A 17472-nucleotide genomic window follows, 5' to 3' on the forward strand; every position below is an offset into this window, starting at 1 on the left:
ATTATTTCTAAGTGACAATTCTGTATTCATAGTCATTCCAGCAGCGTATAGCTCAGCATACTGCAGTTTTGAAATATGTCTATTATATGGACTGCCAAGACATTTGGGACAGACCTTCATTGACAATCAGAGGATGAAGTTGATTAACTTTTATTTCTTTTGTACCCTTATTAATCATATCACGACCCCTCAGGTTTATCCTCAAATCAAATCAAGCCTCAAATCAAAAACCACAAAGACTAAAAATTGGAAGGGTTCATCACGAAATCAGCATCAATACTACAACATTTTATCAAGTCCATTTTTTAATCTTTAAGGGAATCTGCATGGGGCTCCAGCTCATCAGGCCACGGCGATCTGAGAGGCATGAAGGATGTTTGCAGTGTTGTTTCAGTTCTTATTGTTCTTATTATCAGAGCACACAGAGACTCTCCTAAAACTGTCCTGGAGGATCTCAGGATTGTTGACACACGAACATCGGTCAGGTGTGGTTTCATTAGCCAAGTTAACTAATGCACTGATTTCCCAGGAGCTCATTAGGAGCACAAGGAAAGACCACCTAGGTCTGTCTGTGACGTGTGATCAAATTAGTGATCAATTCTCTTTAGCAATAATCACAGACAGCAGGTAATTAAATATATGATTCAGCCCAGTGACATAATTTCTGATCATCTGTTATATCAGCTTGGTTGAATATTTTAAAGGGACCTATTCATATATTTACTAGAGGGGCAAACTACTTTCTAATTTAATTTCGTAATATACTCTGTCAGTGCTATAGATCATATTCAGTAAGATGAAGTCAACAGCTCTCCACCTTTGGTATCTGTTTGGAGTTGAGAATACAATTATGTCAGCAAATTTGCGGGGACATTAATAATAGATGTTAAGGTTAACAACACTGTCCTCAATGTGGACGACTGAGGCGAAGGTTTTCCAGAGATCATGTTGGAAATAGCTTCTGTGGGACTGTATTGGAGGACTGAGAATTAAATGGAAAATCTGCTTTGTCAATGACTGGCACAACGGGTGAGAAAGAGGAAATTAAGCTGCTGATTAAGCCTTTCTTCCTGACATGTTCTATATTTTCTTTATTCAGCTCTCCAGCGACTGTCTTACTCTCAATGTACAACTTTCTCTGTGTTCAGACTCCAATTATCTCTGATGTTCTCTTTAATCTTCTCACTAAATGTGTTTCTCTCTCTGACATGACGGAAGAGTTACAAGCATGTGATGCCTGATTAACTGCAAATGTTGTGAGGATTAAATCAAACTGACTTCAAATCCAGCTGGATGTTCTGTTCTTTCACTGATGAACATGCTGTCTGTATTCACACAGGGAACTCAGTGAGATATGAGAGAATAAACCATAATGCAGCAACTATGGTTAATGTAATAAACATAATTAAAAACTCATGATGTAAATAACAGCACTAACTAAAAAGCCTTTAAAGAGTAAAGACACACGCACTTCAGATGGACAATAAGGACGTCTTGGATAGATAGTTATAATACAACTTATTTATTTAAGTAGAAATAAGTTGTGATACAAAGTATGGTCTCAGCTAAGGTTTTTTTCAGTTTCATGGTGCGCAGACTGCAAGCATTTAGCTGTCTGCACATTCCTCTAAAAAGCCCTGAACTCAATCTGCCGGCAGTTCATATAAACTGTTACAAAAAATGGAGTGACTTCACCCAAGAATACAAGCAACGATCTATTCAGGCAGGATGGAAAGGAATCGATTGAACTTTGAACCAAGGAAACCAAGAAATGATTGATGTGCTTCTTTAAACAACTGTTGTGAAATTTGCCCCAAAAGTAGTCATTACCTTTCCAGCTAATTACATTTTAATCTGTTAAGTATTACCTGTTAAGTTAACCTGCCAACAAACAAATATCCGGATCTGAAACGTTCACCTCGTTACAAAGACAATGTTGTTGCACTCACATTTAAATAGGGTTATATTAATGTAAATACATTGTTGATGTCACACCGTGGTGAGGGTTGTCTTGTCTTGGGTTTTTGTCTCGTAACTTCCTGTTTTATTTTGAAGCCTGACTCTCCTCTCGTTTCAGGTCACTTGCCCTTTCTCATGCGTCACCGGTCTGACTGTCTCCCCTGATCCCTGAGTGGTTCCACCTGCTCCCCACTACCCTCATGTGCTTATAGTCTGCGTCTTCCCTCTGTCCTGTGCCAAAGTGTTTGTCCTGGTTCATGCACCAAAGCCTGCGTCCACAGCCCTAGTTAGATTATCCCCAGGAGTTTTTGTGCGTAAGTAGTTTTGTTCTGTTTTTTTCCCCCTCCTTCGGGAGCGCTTTATGTTTGAAGGTTTAGTGAGAAAGTTGTTTGGATCAAAAGAAACAATAAAGTGCGCCTGTACGGATATCTCCTGCATCTGGGTCCTCCTTTTAGACCAGGCCTGACATTTGAACAATTTGCACTTGAGCTGAAATGAGTCTTTGAATCTTTGCTAGTTTTATTTGGTCCTCTATGATATCAAATATCATACAATATCAGCGTTATATATACGAGTTTTGAAGATGGGCAACTTTTTACATTTTATGGACCAAACAATAAGTTATTAATTGAGGAAATAAATTACCAATTAATTGATAATGCACATAATAATTAGTTGCAGCCCTAGTTGGCACTCTTTTATATTATGATGTGACATTTTTGCGTTTATGAAGTATTTCATATATTAGTACATATTGTAATGAGTAAATGCTTGTTGACAGACTTGTTTCTATGAGAAGCACAGAGGTTTTTGGCTTCTTCAGCTTTGAACTTCAAGGCTGAATCTTTTTAACTTGACACAGACCACCTCTTTATCTTCTTGATCAGACAGCAACAAAGGAAAAGATAAACCCATCTCCCCTTTGTTTGAGCGCCACGCTGTGCAAGATGTCGTTTTTCATCTCCCCAAAAGCATAAATTACCAACCTAAATGATCCTTTACAGACTAAAGCGGAGGTCTACCATTTCTAAAGAGAACAACATTTCTTTAGAAATTTATTGTTAATAAATCCATAAAGCCAGATTCTGGAGTAGCAAAAGTTACAAACACTAATGCTGAACCACGATATCAAACTGAAGAAAAAACACCTGTATGTACACTCTCCTGTGTTAACACAATAACTTATAATTAATAGAGAATCCTGATAGATTTTGATGCATAAACTCTTGCTGGACTTTGACATTAGTTATAAACCTCAGCTGCTTTTTTTGTCTTTTGCTGGGCATTGTTCTCCTCTTGACTTAGCATTCAAAAAGAATGCATGAAACACTTTAAACACAGAGGTTTTTTATCTTGTTGTTTCTACAATGCTCTTTTAAATCCTTGGAAAGCTTCTGTTGTGTACGAGTTCCCACTCTACCGAGGCAACCAGTACAACAAGTTGCTGATGCACTTTGGCTGACCTGCAGGCAATTTCCTCTGCCATCTACTAAATGATGAGGCTGAACTGAAGCTGAACTTCTGTCTGCAGCAGCTCCCAGATGAGTCTCTGGCGATGTGTAGAATATTAATATAAATAAACCTAATCCCATGGATCATTTTCAACAATATTAACTACAAAACATTTAACTGATGCTCTGAAATTAAACTAAACCAAGAGTCCACATGAGGACAATCCCCGCATTCTTTCTTGCTTCTACTTGTGAGGCAAGTTGAAGCTCATCTCTTCCGTTTCAAGTAAAGGTTCTCAATTCTTCTCTAAGGATCCCTCGAACATAGCGGGCACCCCTTCCTGAAGGTGAAGGTTAATTTGACATGTAGCCTATTTTTTTACACCTCTATAAGAAAGAGCAAGGCGTTCTTAATCAAATTATGCAGCTTGCATACATACGTATAAATATTAAATATAATCACAGATTTGACTTTTTCTCATAGATTTGTTGGATTAGAATGTAATCTATGAATTTCTTGTACGAGGCAAAAACTAAATAATCTAAAAACGTATCATGGACCCCCTGGCAGCATATGATTGGTGCATTTCTGAGCTGGAGGTGAATTAATTAAACAAACGTGTGGCCAAGGAGGCTGGACAGAAATAGCGCTCTCTGAGTTTCGGTGCCCACTGCTGCTGTTGGATTTTCTTAAAAGAAGCAAAGCTTAACAAAACCTGACCAGCATGCTAAATCAGGTTTCAAGCCGATTTTTCCGCTGCCGTGGCGTGGCCCCCGACATTGTCCAAGCTGCTGTGATTATTTGTAGCTGAATGGGGGAACACTTCAGCCAATATTAAGTGCATGTAGCACGGATGTCAGAGCGACATTGCACCTTGCCAAGCTACATTTGATCCAGCTCGGCTTGTTATTCTCCAGGTTTTTCATTTTTTGAAGAGGTTGTCATTCTCTGTAAAGTTGAGTTGTCCGTGCGTCAGTTCATAGTCACACTCCAAACCTCCCAAGAAATGACACTTTACCAGAGGACGACTGGGCTACACACCCACTCAGACTCTTTGTTCTTCTAAATTGCGGCTTAGCACTCTTCAGTTTACCAATGCATTTTGTGAGAATACATTTGGAGCTATTCATACCTCTCACTGCACTTAAGCTATTTTATTTTTCTGTTTATTCAGTTTGATATAATATTAGTTTATTCATAGCTTCCATCCCCTTTTTTTCCGTTCTATTTTGCCAAGCTAGCGGCAAGGCTCTTGAAGGTAATCTCGCTCTGTCTGTCAGTCCAACAGGCTGAAATATCTCAACAACTATTGGATGGATTATCCTGAAATTTTGGACATGCATTCATGATCCCCAAAAGATGAATCCTGCTGGAGATCCCCTGACTTTTCCCGAAGCATCATAATGAAGTTGACATTTTCCTGTTTGAGTTTCCTCCTGGAAAATCAAAACAGGTTAATAACTTTGGTAATCACTTGACTTTTTAATCAAGCATGATTCATGAGATTTTAGTTACTGACAAAATACCAGCAAAATTGATTAAATTCCCATTAGTCTCACTTGTATTTGTGTTGAGTGTGAATTAGAAAAGATTGGCATGCTGACTCATGGTGAACATGGAAATCATGTCAGCCTGTTAGTATTAAGTGCAGCTTCACAGAGCTGCTGGCGTAGCTGTAGACTGTTAGGACAAAGAAGTGATATAATAACGCTATTTGAAGCAGTTTGCGTCGTCTCCTTTTTGAAACGTGCGATACAAATACACTTGCCTTGCTCAGCCTTGCCCCCAAAACATGACGCCATCGCTGTAAAACAACTTTTTAATTTAATTGTTTCACATTAAAAACACACACTGTATGCTGCATCACAAAATGAGAAAACGCTGTCCTGCGATAACAGTTGAAGCCAAAGTAGAGCCGAGAATCAGCCAGTGTCGTTACCACCAAGCGACGCGAGACACGGCGGCCTCACACCCCTGCAGGTCGGCTGAAGATCGTGTCCGTCTGAAGCCACAACGTAAGATAGTACACACAGACAGCAGGTTGAGCCACAGATGGGAAATCATAATTCAAATAGTCTCACAAAGCACTTGAATTCATTCCGACCTGTGATGTACATTACCATGATGACAGAGACCACGCTAGGATGATCATGGCCTCATATGCACTACATTTTCCACATGATCCCACACAAGCTTTTGGTGTGAAGCCGTATATGTAACCGTTGTCTCCGAGGACACTGAAGGTTCAGAGAGACCGGTATCGGAAAGAAAGCCTGGTGCTCATACAAAAGTGTATCCTTCGTGGCAAGCAAGACATTCAACTTCCCTCAAAATGCTACGCCTGTTGCATCACATTCTCACCTAAAGAGTAACATTGTGGAAAAAAACGTCACAAATATGAAGTCACTTCTGCACCTGTAGGAGTGAATGTTTTACTGGATTTCTTTATGATTAAATTGGATTTAGGTCTGAGTGGTACCCGTTTCTATGACAACCCCATGCCGCCCCCCACAGATATTTACACCACATCATATCAGACCCTGTAGTCCAAAAACAAATAGATGATCCCTCCTCATGGTGCTTTGTAATCATTTATATGACCATAAAAATTGTTTAAATGTTTTTTTTTTCTTTGGGTGAAAGACAAAATGATGCCACTTTTGATGAAGTGGTAATCGTCTGAAATGAATAGTGGAATAATGGTTTGACAACAGTCTGGGCATATTCATTTGTAGCAGTGTTTGTACATGGCTGTCTGGCAAGCAAATAAATTCACATTTTACCTCTTAGCTGTGTGCAGGGTTGAGGTGCAGCAGCTAGAAGCAATTTATTCATATAAATTGACAGTAGGAGTATGACATCCCTTTACAGATGTCTGTAGGGAACAGCTTAACACCCCTGGAGTCACATCGCAAACATGCCTTTTAGTAAACGGACTAAACTGAAACTGACGGGTGAAAGAAATATGCAAAATGCAGTCTGCAAAACATTAGAATTCCACTATTTTCATTGTTCAAATTTGTTTGCTTTTTCGCTCAATAATGCTCATACATCAGCAACCACCTTCCCCTTCAAGACAATTAACTAAGAAATGATAAATTGCTCTTCAGAATAGATTTTTGAAGGTGTGGTCTCATCTGAACTATGATTTTAAACAACCATATGTTCAATCTGTACATTCAAAGTTTGATATCTCACACCCGGGCCTTCATCACAGGCCTGTCCTGCAGATAGAGAGAGACAAATTGCACACAAGTACAGTAAAGCAACACTGCAGTCCAGCATATGCATCGGCAAAGAGAGCAAGATAGATTGACGCATGCAGTTCAAAACCAAGTTTGTACAGTTCATTTGGCAGTCAGCGACATATTAATGTGTTTGTTACATAGATATGCTGCTTCCTGGGTAGATGCCCCACCCAGTCTCTGATTTTCTGTGTGCGTGAATGTGGAGACACAGACTCCACTGCACTGGTCTGGCACAATGGAGGCCACCCTCCCACCACAGTACAGTGCAGGCTGACAGAGAGGCCAGATAAGTCCAGCTGACAGCTCCTTAATCCCCATTAGTGCCTCAGACAGGGCGTTTTGACAGAGTGCAGTGCTGTCCTTAGGCCAGTCCCTGTTCTTGTCCTCCCCTCCCCTGTTAGGGACCTGCAGGATGCCCTAACAGAGGATGTGGCGCCACCAAGTGGCGGCGGCCTCTGGGTGTGCGTGGCTCTGAGGGACAAGGGGGGAGGGCCTCAGCAGGCAATCTCCTCCAGGGTGCCCAGCGTCGTCTGCAGGGGGACCGTCACAGTGTGGCTGATGGACTCCGAGTGGTTTGCCACTGGGTCACAGGAACTCTGGGAAAAAAAGAGGGAAAGAGTCTTAGTGCTCGTTCAGACTAGAGAGAGGCAAAGGGATATTCATTTGGGCATCCTTGTTAAGTTGGTGTTTCTGGTGAGCTGGTGATATATTTCAGAGCTGCCAACTTTTCAAAACACCTTGGAGTGAGATTTTGTCGGGGGTGACAAAATTTTGCCGCGCACGCAGCCACACACGTTGGTGGCTCAAATATCAGGAAATTTTAATTAGTTTGGCGTTGTACCCATGATGTACCTATGTTGTACCCTGCATTTTGGTGGTTTGTGGGGCCTAAAGTCGTTGATAGGGGCGGCCTACTGGAGATGGACAACATTGGTTACATTCTGTGAAGCAAAGACATAGCTGATGGTCCACCCCCAGGGCATTTTGGTTTAAGTAGATGTTATTTCATGCATTCTAGTGGATTTTTGGGTGGTATGCTAAAGATGTAGCCTGGTATCAGCCAAACTTAGCCCCGCCCACAACATTTGAGGTCTGGAAGTTCGGTCTGGCACTGCTCCGTTGGGGAGAAATTATCCAAAATCAAAAATTGTTCGGACCAATCAAATTGTCAGGGCGGGCTTTATACGATGATGGACAGTAGACAGTAACGTAATCAACCACGTCACCAAAGAGCGCTTGGGAACCACATGTCATTAACATACCTTAGTCCAGGGGTGGGCAATTAATTTTCCCAAGAGGCCACATGAGAAATTTGGACCGTTGTGGAGGGCCGAACCAATAGTCTGAACTTAATTCAATTAACTCAATATGAATGTTATTATAAACTGTAAATTATATTGTTTTGTGCTGCTACTGGTAAGAATACATGTTATAATAAGGCTATGAAAATAAGTTTAAAAAATGTAAACCGTACCTTAAATATGTATGTTAAAGACCAGCAATTTATTAACTTTAAACAAAAGCAATAAGTGCTTTTGATGGTTTCCAGTTTAGTTGTTCTTACTTAGTCCAGTCTGTGTTGCTTGAACAAGAGCATGAAGTCTGGTTGAATGAGGCGGAGATGTGAAGGACAGCTGACAGGTATCAGAGTGAGAGGATCTGATCTGTTGAACTTCATCACTAGAATGTTTGTTCTCATGTAGGTAGATCCAAAGAGAACCAACATCTTCTGAGCAACTTTCCTCATGTGAAGAACGTTCTCCTCTTTGAGAGAAGAGTGAAGATCCTGATTTAAAGTGCTCTGCCATTCGCGGAGGCTTTGCGCGATTAATTTTGGAGGCGGAGACTGCAGCGCGAGGCTCCTTGGGAGGCGGGGGTCTCACGACAGAAACTGCAGAACAATACGCTTTCACTTCAGTCTCCAAGCGGGCCTCATGCGGGCCAGACTGGGAGAGCCCGCGGGCCGTAAGATGCCCAGGTCTGCCTTAGTCTCTGCGCCTCCTGAGTTTCTCCCGCGGTTGTGTCCGTTTGAAAATCTTCTTCTGTTGCTAACTTCGGGACTCTTTGGGGTAAATAGGATGTCTATGCAGCGAATAGGTTTACAGATGCGCTCCTTAGCGCCATCTATTGTCGGGGAGTTTGAAAAGGAACGAACGTGCCTCGGCCCAAAATCTGAATTTTTTTTTTGTCGTGAGAAATTGGTTGTGTGGCGTGAGTGCGTGTGAAAACATGCAAAAGCGTGTGTCACACGGCGAAACCGTGAGAGTTGGTAGCTCTGTATATTTGGCATATTTGGCTCGAGAGCTACAGCTAGCTACCTAGCTAACTAACGTACTAACTAGCCCGCATCATGCCAGCTCAACCCAGGCACAATAGATTTGTTAACACGAATTATTCAAAATATTTGACTTTCACCATTGAGTTCTGTACCTGGAGCAGTTTATAATCTACTCGACACAATTACATTAGTTTTTCTTTTGTTGTCCGTTTTATGCATATTTAATTTTATGTTTGTAATTTTGTAAAATTTTAATTATATACAGTAGGTGGAGGCTTCAAATAAGCCCAGTTGGCTTGATGCCTCTTCCTGCACTGTGATATTCATGTATCTTTGTTTGTTTTATTGTTTGAAATGTGCAAATAAATAAATACAAATATGCTTTAATATCTAATAAATCATATTTAATAAAGCGTGGCCTCCCCCAAGTCTTGTGACTTGAAAAATCCCCAAAAAATATACAACTAAAAAAACGTACGATTAAAGGTTTGTTGACCTCATATGTGAATATTTTTTCCATTTGCGAACTTCCTGCATGCTAGACTTTCTGCCTCTATGGTTTGTAGTCAGCAAATAAACCAATTAAGGCACAGCAAGTTTATTTATGTATTCATGTTTATTCAGGAGGATGCAGGGTGCTCCCACTAAACAATAGTGGGTTAATTAATGTTATTTTGCAGCCGGCTAACTAGAAATGTCCAGTGATACTTTTTAAATTATAACCTGGCACTTAGCAGGCACCTAACATCCAGCAGAGTCCTCGCCGCTGTTTGGATTCTTCCACAATTACTTCAAAGAGCTGATCTTTTGTCGCCAAATTGGCATGCAGCTGTCGGTCTGCACACAGTTTTAGATTCGCTAGGGTGCTCTTTCTCCATGCTTGTGTAGAGAGGTAATGATAGGGCAAGGTTTGATATGCATGGTCAGAGTGCGTGAAATTGCACTCTGTGAAGAAAATTAACAAGTGGAAGGTTAAAGGCCACACGTACCACATCCTCTCCATGACTCCCCTCCTCCTCCTCTCTGCTCAGTAAATCCAGTAGTCTGTCTTTCACCACCTACAGATTGGTAAATACAAGTGAGAAAATAATTACAGGAAGAAAGCTTCTATAACAGTTAAGAACGTTTAACTTAAAAGCAGAAACAAATAATTTGGTGGCATATGGCAACAAACTACACTATCACAATTATTTGAGCATGCATACTGTTAAAAGGGTAGCCTGAGAGGTGCTTGTGTCAGCAACATGAGGGTTTCTAATCCCCATTACTCTATTATGGACATTAAAAAAAAAGAAAAAATTGAAAATGACTTTTCCTCTCTATTTCTACACCCCTCAGGGAGACAAAGACTATTATGTGCTTGCCAGAACCCTGCACAGCTGAAAGCAGCATAAGAAGCTTTAAAGATAGCCACACAGTAGAGCAAAGGTAATTGAAAAGCAACAGCATGCAGTCCTTCATCTCGTTATTTTAAGTAAATCTAGCTCTTTGTATCAAATCTGCTTTTTGTATTAGTGACATTGCTTTTGTTATCAGCTTTCATGATCAACGGATCTTCACTAATCTAAATCTTGACTGAAAACCCCAAAACAAGCGCTATTGAGTGACACCCGTTAGAGGAGTGATGTTTTGACATAATTAAATGTTTCAACAGTCATGTGAGAACAAAAGTGTGAAAACAGCATCTTGGGACCGACCTCATAAGCATAGTCAAACAGCTCTAAGATGGTCAGGATGCTGGCTCCAATGAACAGACCCATCTGACCTCCAATATCACCTGCAGACGAAGGCCACGGTTACACAAAGATAAAGAGAATATAGGTTGTAGGTATACTTCAAACCTGAATCCGGCCCAAAGAAACAGCTCCTAAACTTGATCGTTTATTTTCACCTGTCAAGTTTAGTCAATTTATGGATTCGAGGTTTGCTTCTCGCCCAGAAGCTTTTGTCAACTATTTGATCAATACGGTAACAAATTACAGCAAAACATTAAGAAATTAAGTGTAATTACCTTGTTATGTTGAGTCAAAGATTGTGGAGAGGCTAATTGCAACACTTCATTTATAGATGCTATGACTTTACTGACAATATTGTAAAAATGTAGCTCTCTGCCAGAACATTATTACAGTGTTGACATTTTGTTGATGACTTGTCACACACACACCATGACCATCCAATCAGACATCTTTAATTTAGTTAATCTCAATCTTCTGCCATGACTCAGAGTGGGCCATTTCCCATAAATTAACAACACATATTCAAAAAGTAGCATGACTGTGACTAATGTAGACTGGATCCAGGTTTGGAAAATAAAGTTAAGATTGAATAAAACGTACCCAACAAGCCCGCCACCTCGTAGGCTTTCTTTTGCTCGATGGTCTCGTAGTTTAAAGCCTCAAAGAACACATCCAACACTAAGATATTGTCTCTGCAAAAGGCAAAATTGGGCATTAGTCCTGAAGAATCCAGCACCAGACGATTACTTGGCAAGCAACAGTCCATCCATTTACGACAGGGCTGAGCAACCAGAGTGTGGGAGGAGAACATGTGTATTGCAGTAGCTCAGCTTTTCACAGATATGCCAGTTCTTTAAATTCGTCATTAAAAGTGCTACAGGGGACAACGTGGGCAGCAAAGAGGATCAGATCCTTTTTTTTTTGCACGTTTCTTCCATTTAAAGTGCGTTTCCTCCAGATGCTCAGCTGTCCCCCACATCAGGTCGTGGAGACTAAGTTATGGGTTGGTGTAAGTGTGAATACTTGCCTGTTTTGGTGTATTGACAATACACGTGGTGGTAAAAACGCCCAAAACAATTATTGCTGCACTCCATAGAACTTAATTCACAATTTGTTTGAAAATGTTTTCTTTTAATTATTTGTAAAACATGTAAAAATATCAGATAAAATAAGAACACACTCATGAAATGTGGGATTGGTCTTTAATTGACCTGTGTATCTTTGAGAGTTATGAATGTTCCTAAATTGTGCGTTATCTGTCATTAACAAGAAGGATTGAAGGAGCTGAATATTTGCCGTTTTCCCACTAGTTTATTTTTTATTCATGGTCTATGTCGCATGACAAACCATATAAAGAACTGGTGTGAATCAGTTTAGTGGTCCCAACTGCTCATTTTTTTCTACAAACATTTAGGTAAAATGAAAGCATTGATTAATACCAAAGAAATGTTAATGATGTTCTCATCCGTGCATGAACGTTCCTGGAATGTAGCTAATTGTGTGGTTCAATAAGTTTACAATAAATGTATCTAAAGCTATGTTTATATTAATTCTATGCTATTTGCATGTAGGTAATTCTATTCATCATCCTAACATTTCGAGCCGTATCAGAGCATCATTCTGTGGTGTTACTTGCTACTTACGTGATGTACTTCTCTGACTTGTTGAACTTTTTCTGCAGGTAACGGGCAGAGGTCTTGCTGGGGATTTTGACCATGGACAGCTCTTTGTTGTAGCGGGTCATGTTGCACGGCGTCCTGCACATGCAGTTACTGCTCTCCACAGCCGAGAGTTTAGCTTCACACAGGAGGGGGGTGGGGTGGGTGTGTAAAATGGAACAAGGTGTGGGAGGATGGGTTGAGGATAATGAGCACAAAGAAAAATGCACTTTTAGACACAAACTGAGACTTTTCCTTAAATAGTCCCATATATACGGAGCCTTCCACTTTATTAAAGGCATACCATATACAGTTAGCAGTGTGACTGTTGCACATGTTGCCAGGTTAACTAAGGCCTCCACCCCTACGTTATATCCAACTGGCAGACCAAAGTATTCCTGTTTATTTGGAGAACTTCTGCCCAGACTGAGCTAGTCACTATTATATTGATGAAATGCAATGAAAAGAGGAGAGGCATTTGCACAAATCAAGCAATCTCTATATTATTTTAATATTTCATGAGTAAATCCGCTCACTGGCACCAAACTATTTACAGTATGTTATTAAAACTATAAGATGTGCAAACATATTGAATTTGATCAAATCAGCAGGGACAAAATACTGAAATACAAAATGACAGACACCCATCACAAGTTGCTACATCTTATAAAGTATTAATAAGGTAATACATGAAGGTCACTGTAAAATCACTATAAGCTTTGAAATACATAGATAGATAGATAGATAGATAGATAGATATAAAAAAAATGTTTGCTGTTCTCAGCTCGTCAAAAGGGTAGGATTTGCGAGTTTTCTATAATTGGAAATTTAATACATCAGGCAAAGAATCAAGTTGAAAAAATTTAGCTGGTTGATGAACATTTTATAGAGAAAATTATCCTTCATTTTTTGGGGGGAAACAAGCAAAACATAAATTGATAATACAAGTAATCATGACCTGCAGCGGAAATAGACATATTTATCAAGGCTTAAAATAATTGAGTAATGTAGAGTTGAATGATTTTTTTAATAATGTTATTTTTCCTTTTATCTATCTTTTTTTGGTATCTCAACAAGACTACAGTGAACTTTAAACCTCATGAATGGGAAAGAACATTATGTTAAATTGTGCTCACCACAGCCAGATACTTTTAATTAGCCACGTCTCTGTGGTGCGTTCGTGCCAGCTGTACGTCAACGCTCCATCACAGCGAGCAGACTGTACACTAAACAGACCTGGAGCATCTGCAGCTATGTATATAACGTATCATGCCACAGGAAAAGGCATCTTGCACCTCTCATCTTGATATGAAATCTGACCCCTGTTTTTTCTCGGAAACTGAAGACAGGGGTCAGATTTCAGATTATGAAAACACATACTGTACTTGCAAACACAGGCATACAAATACCACACACAATTGCACACATGGCCCCATTCACAATGCGCCTCGAGTCGTGCGGATGTTTACTCCATAAAAGCCTGAACGACAGTATAAGTCAATGTCACTGTCAAAGTCACAATATATAAAACACAAATAGGCCCTCAAGCAGCATCCGTGAAAACAGCCTTCACCCTGACAGAGACAAAGTCCTGACGCAGAGATGCCAGGCTCTATTCACAGCTCTGCTTTGGCAGTTTGACTGAGAGAGAGAGAAAGAAAAAAAATTGCATTGGATGATTTCGTGTTAAGCCCACAGCCAACACCAACTCTCTCACAGTGACTGTAATGTTAAGCGACACAAGCTTTCAAATATAGCTCCATCAAAAGCTTCTCCGGCACAGAGGCTGCTCACACGCCCCATAAATCACTTTCCTAAACTGAAATTATGAAGTTGCAAAGTTTAAATAGAGCTCTAATGAGTCGTTTCTCTCGACCGAAAACTTCTTTCTCTGGATATTTAAAAATCCCCAAACCCCCAATTCTCTGAATGGGAAGAAGAAGTTAGTATCATCACAGCTCTGTGGCAGACCCACAGATCACAGAGCACCAGGCAGCTTTCCCCCACGGCGCACTAATAGCCGGTCGAACCACACAGTCACGTAATTGCAAGAGAAAATTCAATATGGCTTCTCTGTGGTCTCCTTTATTTTTATTCAAATGAGACATTATTGGATACACAGGAGCAAGGCCTTGTGCATTCAAATGATTGATTTCTTTCTCTAAGCCCCTCACCTTCGTCCACCGCCCTCTCTCGTTTTCTCTCACATTCATTTAAATCTAAAAGATCAAATTACCATAATACAGTTTTCCATAATAACTTGAGGTTTTTCCTCAATTTTAAAACAATAACACGTATTTAAGACAGTTTCGGCATCTTCTGTTTGGAAGCTATATCAACAATTGAACATTTTCTGTCTGTGTGTGATTATAGATAAAGTCTGAAGCAAATGACGAGATAAGCAAGTTGCTAGAGTTGAACAACTGTCTCTTATAACAAAGTGCTTTCAGAGCATCTCCAAAATGTGAGTGGCACAATTATCGAGTGAGAAAAACCCCAATCAAACATTGTTGTGTGAAATGTTCTTTGACGGGGATAGCAAATTGGCACTTCCTTTAGAACAAGAATTAATTTGCACTCAATGATCCAAAGTGTGTGTGTGCGCGCAGGTTTGTTTTAACGTTTCTGGTTTCTCGTTTTTCAAGAAATAATTTTCCCTCGCAGCAGTAGAGAACAGAGACTGTCGTGGGAGGAGAGAACGTTTTTCTGATGTTGCTGTAACTCACTGAGGATCTTATTACTTAGTAGGTTTTTTAATTAATTTATCAGTGTATTATTAATGTTTTCACTGGCTTGTAGCGATCAAACATGTAGATTGCATGAGAGCTATTATTACCAACGGTGCTTTTACTTGAGAATATGTTATAGCATGCAATTTCTTAATGAATATGCAAGAAAATTAATTCATCTTGAGGGGCTCTTTCATCATAAAGCTTTGCCACTGCAACCACTTAAATCGCCTCGTGAGTACATAGCTTTTAAATGGCCAGTGCCCTCAAATTACAAAATTGTCTTTATTATTCATAATATTATCACTTGCCTCGCTGTCATTCACCAGTTTCAGACATAATTTCTGCTTCCACAACAATAAACAATGATTGATGAATGGAATAAAAAAAATAAAAATCAGATTTATATAGTTGAGCATCAGATATAATTTATTGATATCACTAGAAGGATAGATCACAGATGATCAGGACATATCATGGTTTAATTATGTTCCCCCACAGTGTCTCTGTTTCCTTTATTTTCTGACACAGAAAATACAACAGTGGGCTACACGCACACTTTTAGATCTGGAATCACATCCTAACTAAACTTATAACATTCCCCGAGTCGCATTCCTGAATGGGAGAATACTGCTGTGAAGTCGCTGTGTGCACGTGCAGTGAGTCACACAGAGGTCACAGTGAACAGAATGTCTTCAGTGTTGTTAGTGTCACTGAAAAGGAGAAGACTACGCAGAGTCTTAATTGAAGGGGACATTCACACCTTTTATATGGATAAAAGGTGTGTATTAATTAAAGGTAAATGTATTGCATTCCTCAGTGCTTGCTATATTGACCGAGAAAGCGGAGTTTGCAGCTGCAAAATCTGTTGCCGTTCTTTCTGCATCCAGCATTCCACGTGATCATAGTCATGGCAAGTTGGTGGCAAGGAAGCTCTCCAGGTCAATTTAGCTTTCTATAGTCTCTGTCTCTGGGTGGCTATGTGGTGCATGCTCTGTGTTGCTCAGAACAGAACTGAACTGCCTTTAGTGAATATGTCATGTTCATATATCGGTGGCCCAACCCTTTACGTGTGACTGCAAAGTGTCTATGTGCTCTCATGTCTTTTAATAAGCTGGCAACATGCCCGACATGTGCTCCAGTGCACGCCTTGTGACCTTTAACACAAAAATCTAATCAGAAACAGATAAGAAACCACTCTCTCTATGATTTCACTGCTTTGGAAGACTAAACCCTGGACTTTTAAAAGACTTTAAGGAATCTAATTTGGATGAATCACAAAGAAACCTTCTCATCGGAATTTCATGAGTCTGCCTCGAGTGTACGGCTTTTGCAAACAGACATTAGGGAATTTTCCTTTAAAACAAAAATAATTAGTTCAATATCTTAAAACAGCCGGACGAGTCAACATTAAATAAAACTGACGAAGTTAATATAAAATCTTGAATGAGAAAGGATAGAGCAAAGGCTGCCAAAAAACCTCTTTCAGGGCTGTCACATTTACCTCAATGGAGGAAACATGTCACCATTATCTATCTGACCACCCATCCATTAAATGATATGCTCTGATGTTGATTACAGACTTGATGAGCTCCACACACACACACACACACACACACACACACACACACACACACACACACACACACACACACACACACACACACACACTGAGATCAATCCTGTTCTCTTGATAAATCAGAAAGGTAAGTAGCGATAGACTCTTTCCTCCATTAATAGGATTTACTGGAAGAGCTCCGGCCAGTTGTGTTACAGAGTAATTCCTTGACTGTGAAATTGTGTTTTTAACGGACAGTTTGATGGTGCTATCACCGATCCCAAAATAGACTTGTTACTTACTACAGTGCTTTGGCATTCATGATGATATACTTAAGTTTCTCTTAAGTTGAGCCGACCCAAGCTTAACATTTTCTGCGGTGTTGCTGATCTTTAAAGCAGGTTTAGCATTAAAGCTCTATCAACAGGGGAAAAAAAATAACTCTAATCCTTTGCAGAGGCAAATAATGATATGTAAACCAGAAAGTGCATGTGTGTCGTCGTGTTCGTGAGGTTGTGTTTATATGCAGACTTACCAAGGGCAGGCTCGGCGCAGTCTTTGTATTGCTCAGGCGTGCAGTAAGAAGCATCGCCTAAGAACAGTTTAAATGAGAAAGAATTAGTCAATAGTGTTTACATGAAGTTCTTGAAACAGAACAGAACTTGAACAGTTGGATGAATATAGAAACAATATGTGAGGCGCAGCACCTTTTTCCTGCCAGACACATAATCCCAGGATGTTTAATGCCAAGAACTACTCTAGTATTGACTTGTGATATCCATATGAGACCTCCCGATGCAATCTAATCTTACATAAATACTGAAACCTTGCTTAAACTCTGTTGCTCTGTGCAT

The 17472-nt window shown here is 40.0% G+C and overlaps 1 protein-coding gene across 2 annotated transcripts in view; it reads right to left on the reverse strand.

The window, feature by feature from the left end:
- Positions 1-7117: 7117 nt before the first annotated feature.
- The window catches only part of asic2 (acid-sensing (proton-gated) ion channel 2), a gene marked incomplete at its 5' end in the record, with an annotated part of 302928 nt that continues 292573 nt past the window's right edge, over positions 7118-17472 (reverse strand). For both annotated transcript variants that reach the window (XM_079233447.1, XM_079233446.1), the window contains 6 exons: positions 7118-7255; positions 9927-9995; positions 10635-10714; positions 11274-11365; positions 12317-12470; positions 17154-17210. In XM_079233447.1, the coding sequence (XP_079089573.1) occupies positions 7154-7255; positions 9927-9995; positions 10635-10714; positions 11274-11365; positions 12317-12470; positions 17154-17210 (554 nt within the window). In that variant the 3' untranslated portion in view covers positions 7118-7153. The remainder of the gene's footprint in view (positions 7256-9926; positions 9996-10634; positions 10715-11273; positions 11366-12316; positions 12471-17153; positions 17211-17472) is intronic.

Source organism: Taurulus bubalis (assembly GCF_910589615.1).
Source record: "Taurulus bubalis genome assembly, chromosome: 17".
Taxonomy (NCBI): Eukaryota; Metazoa; Chordata; class Actinopteri; order Perciformes; family Cottidae; genus Taurulus; species Taurulus bubalis.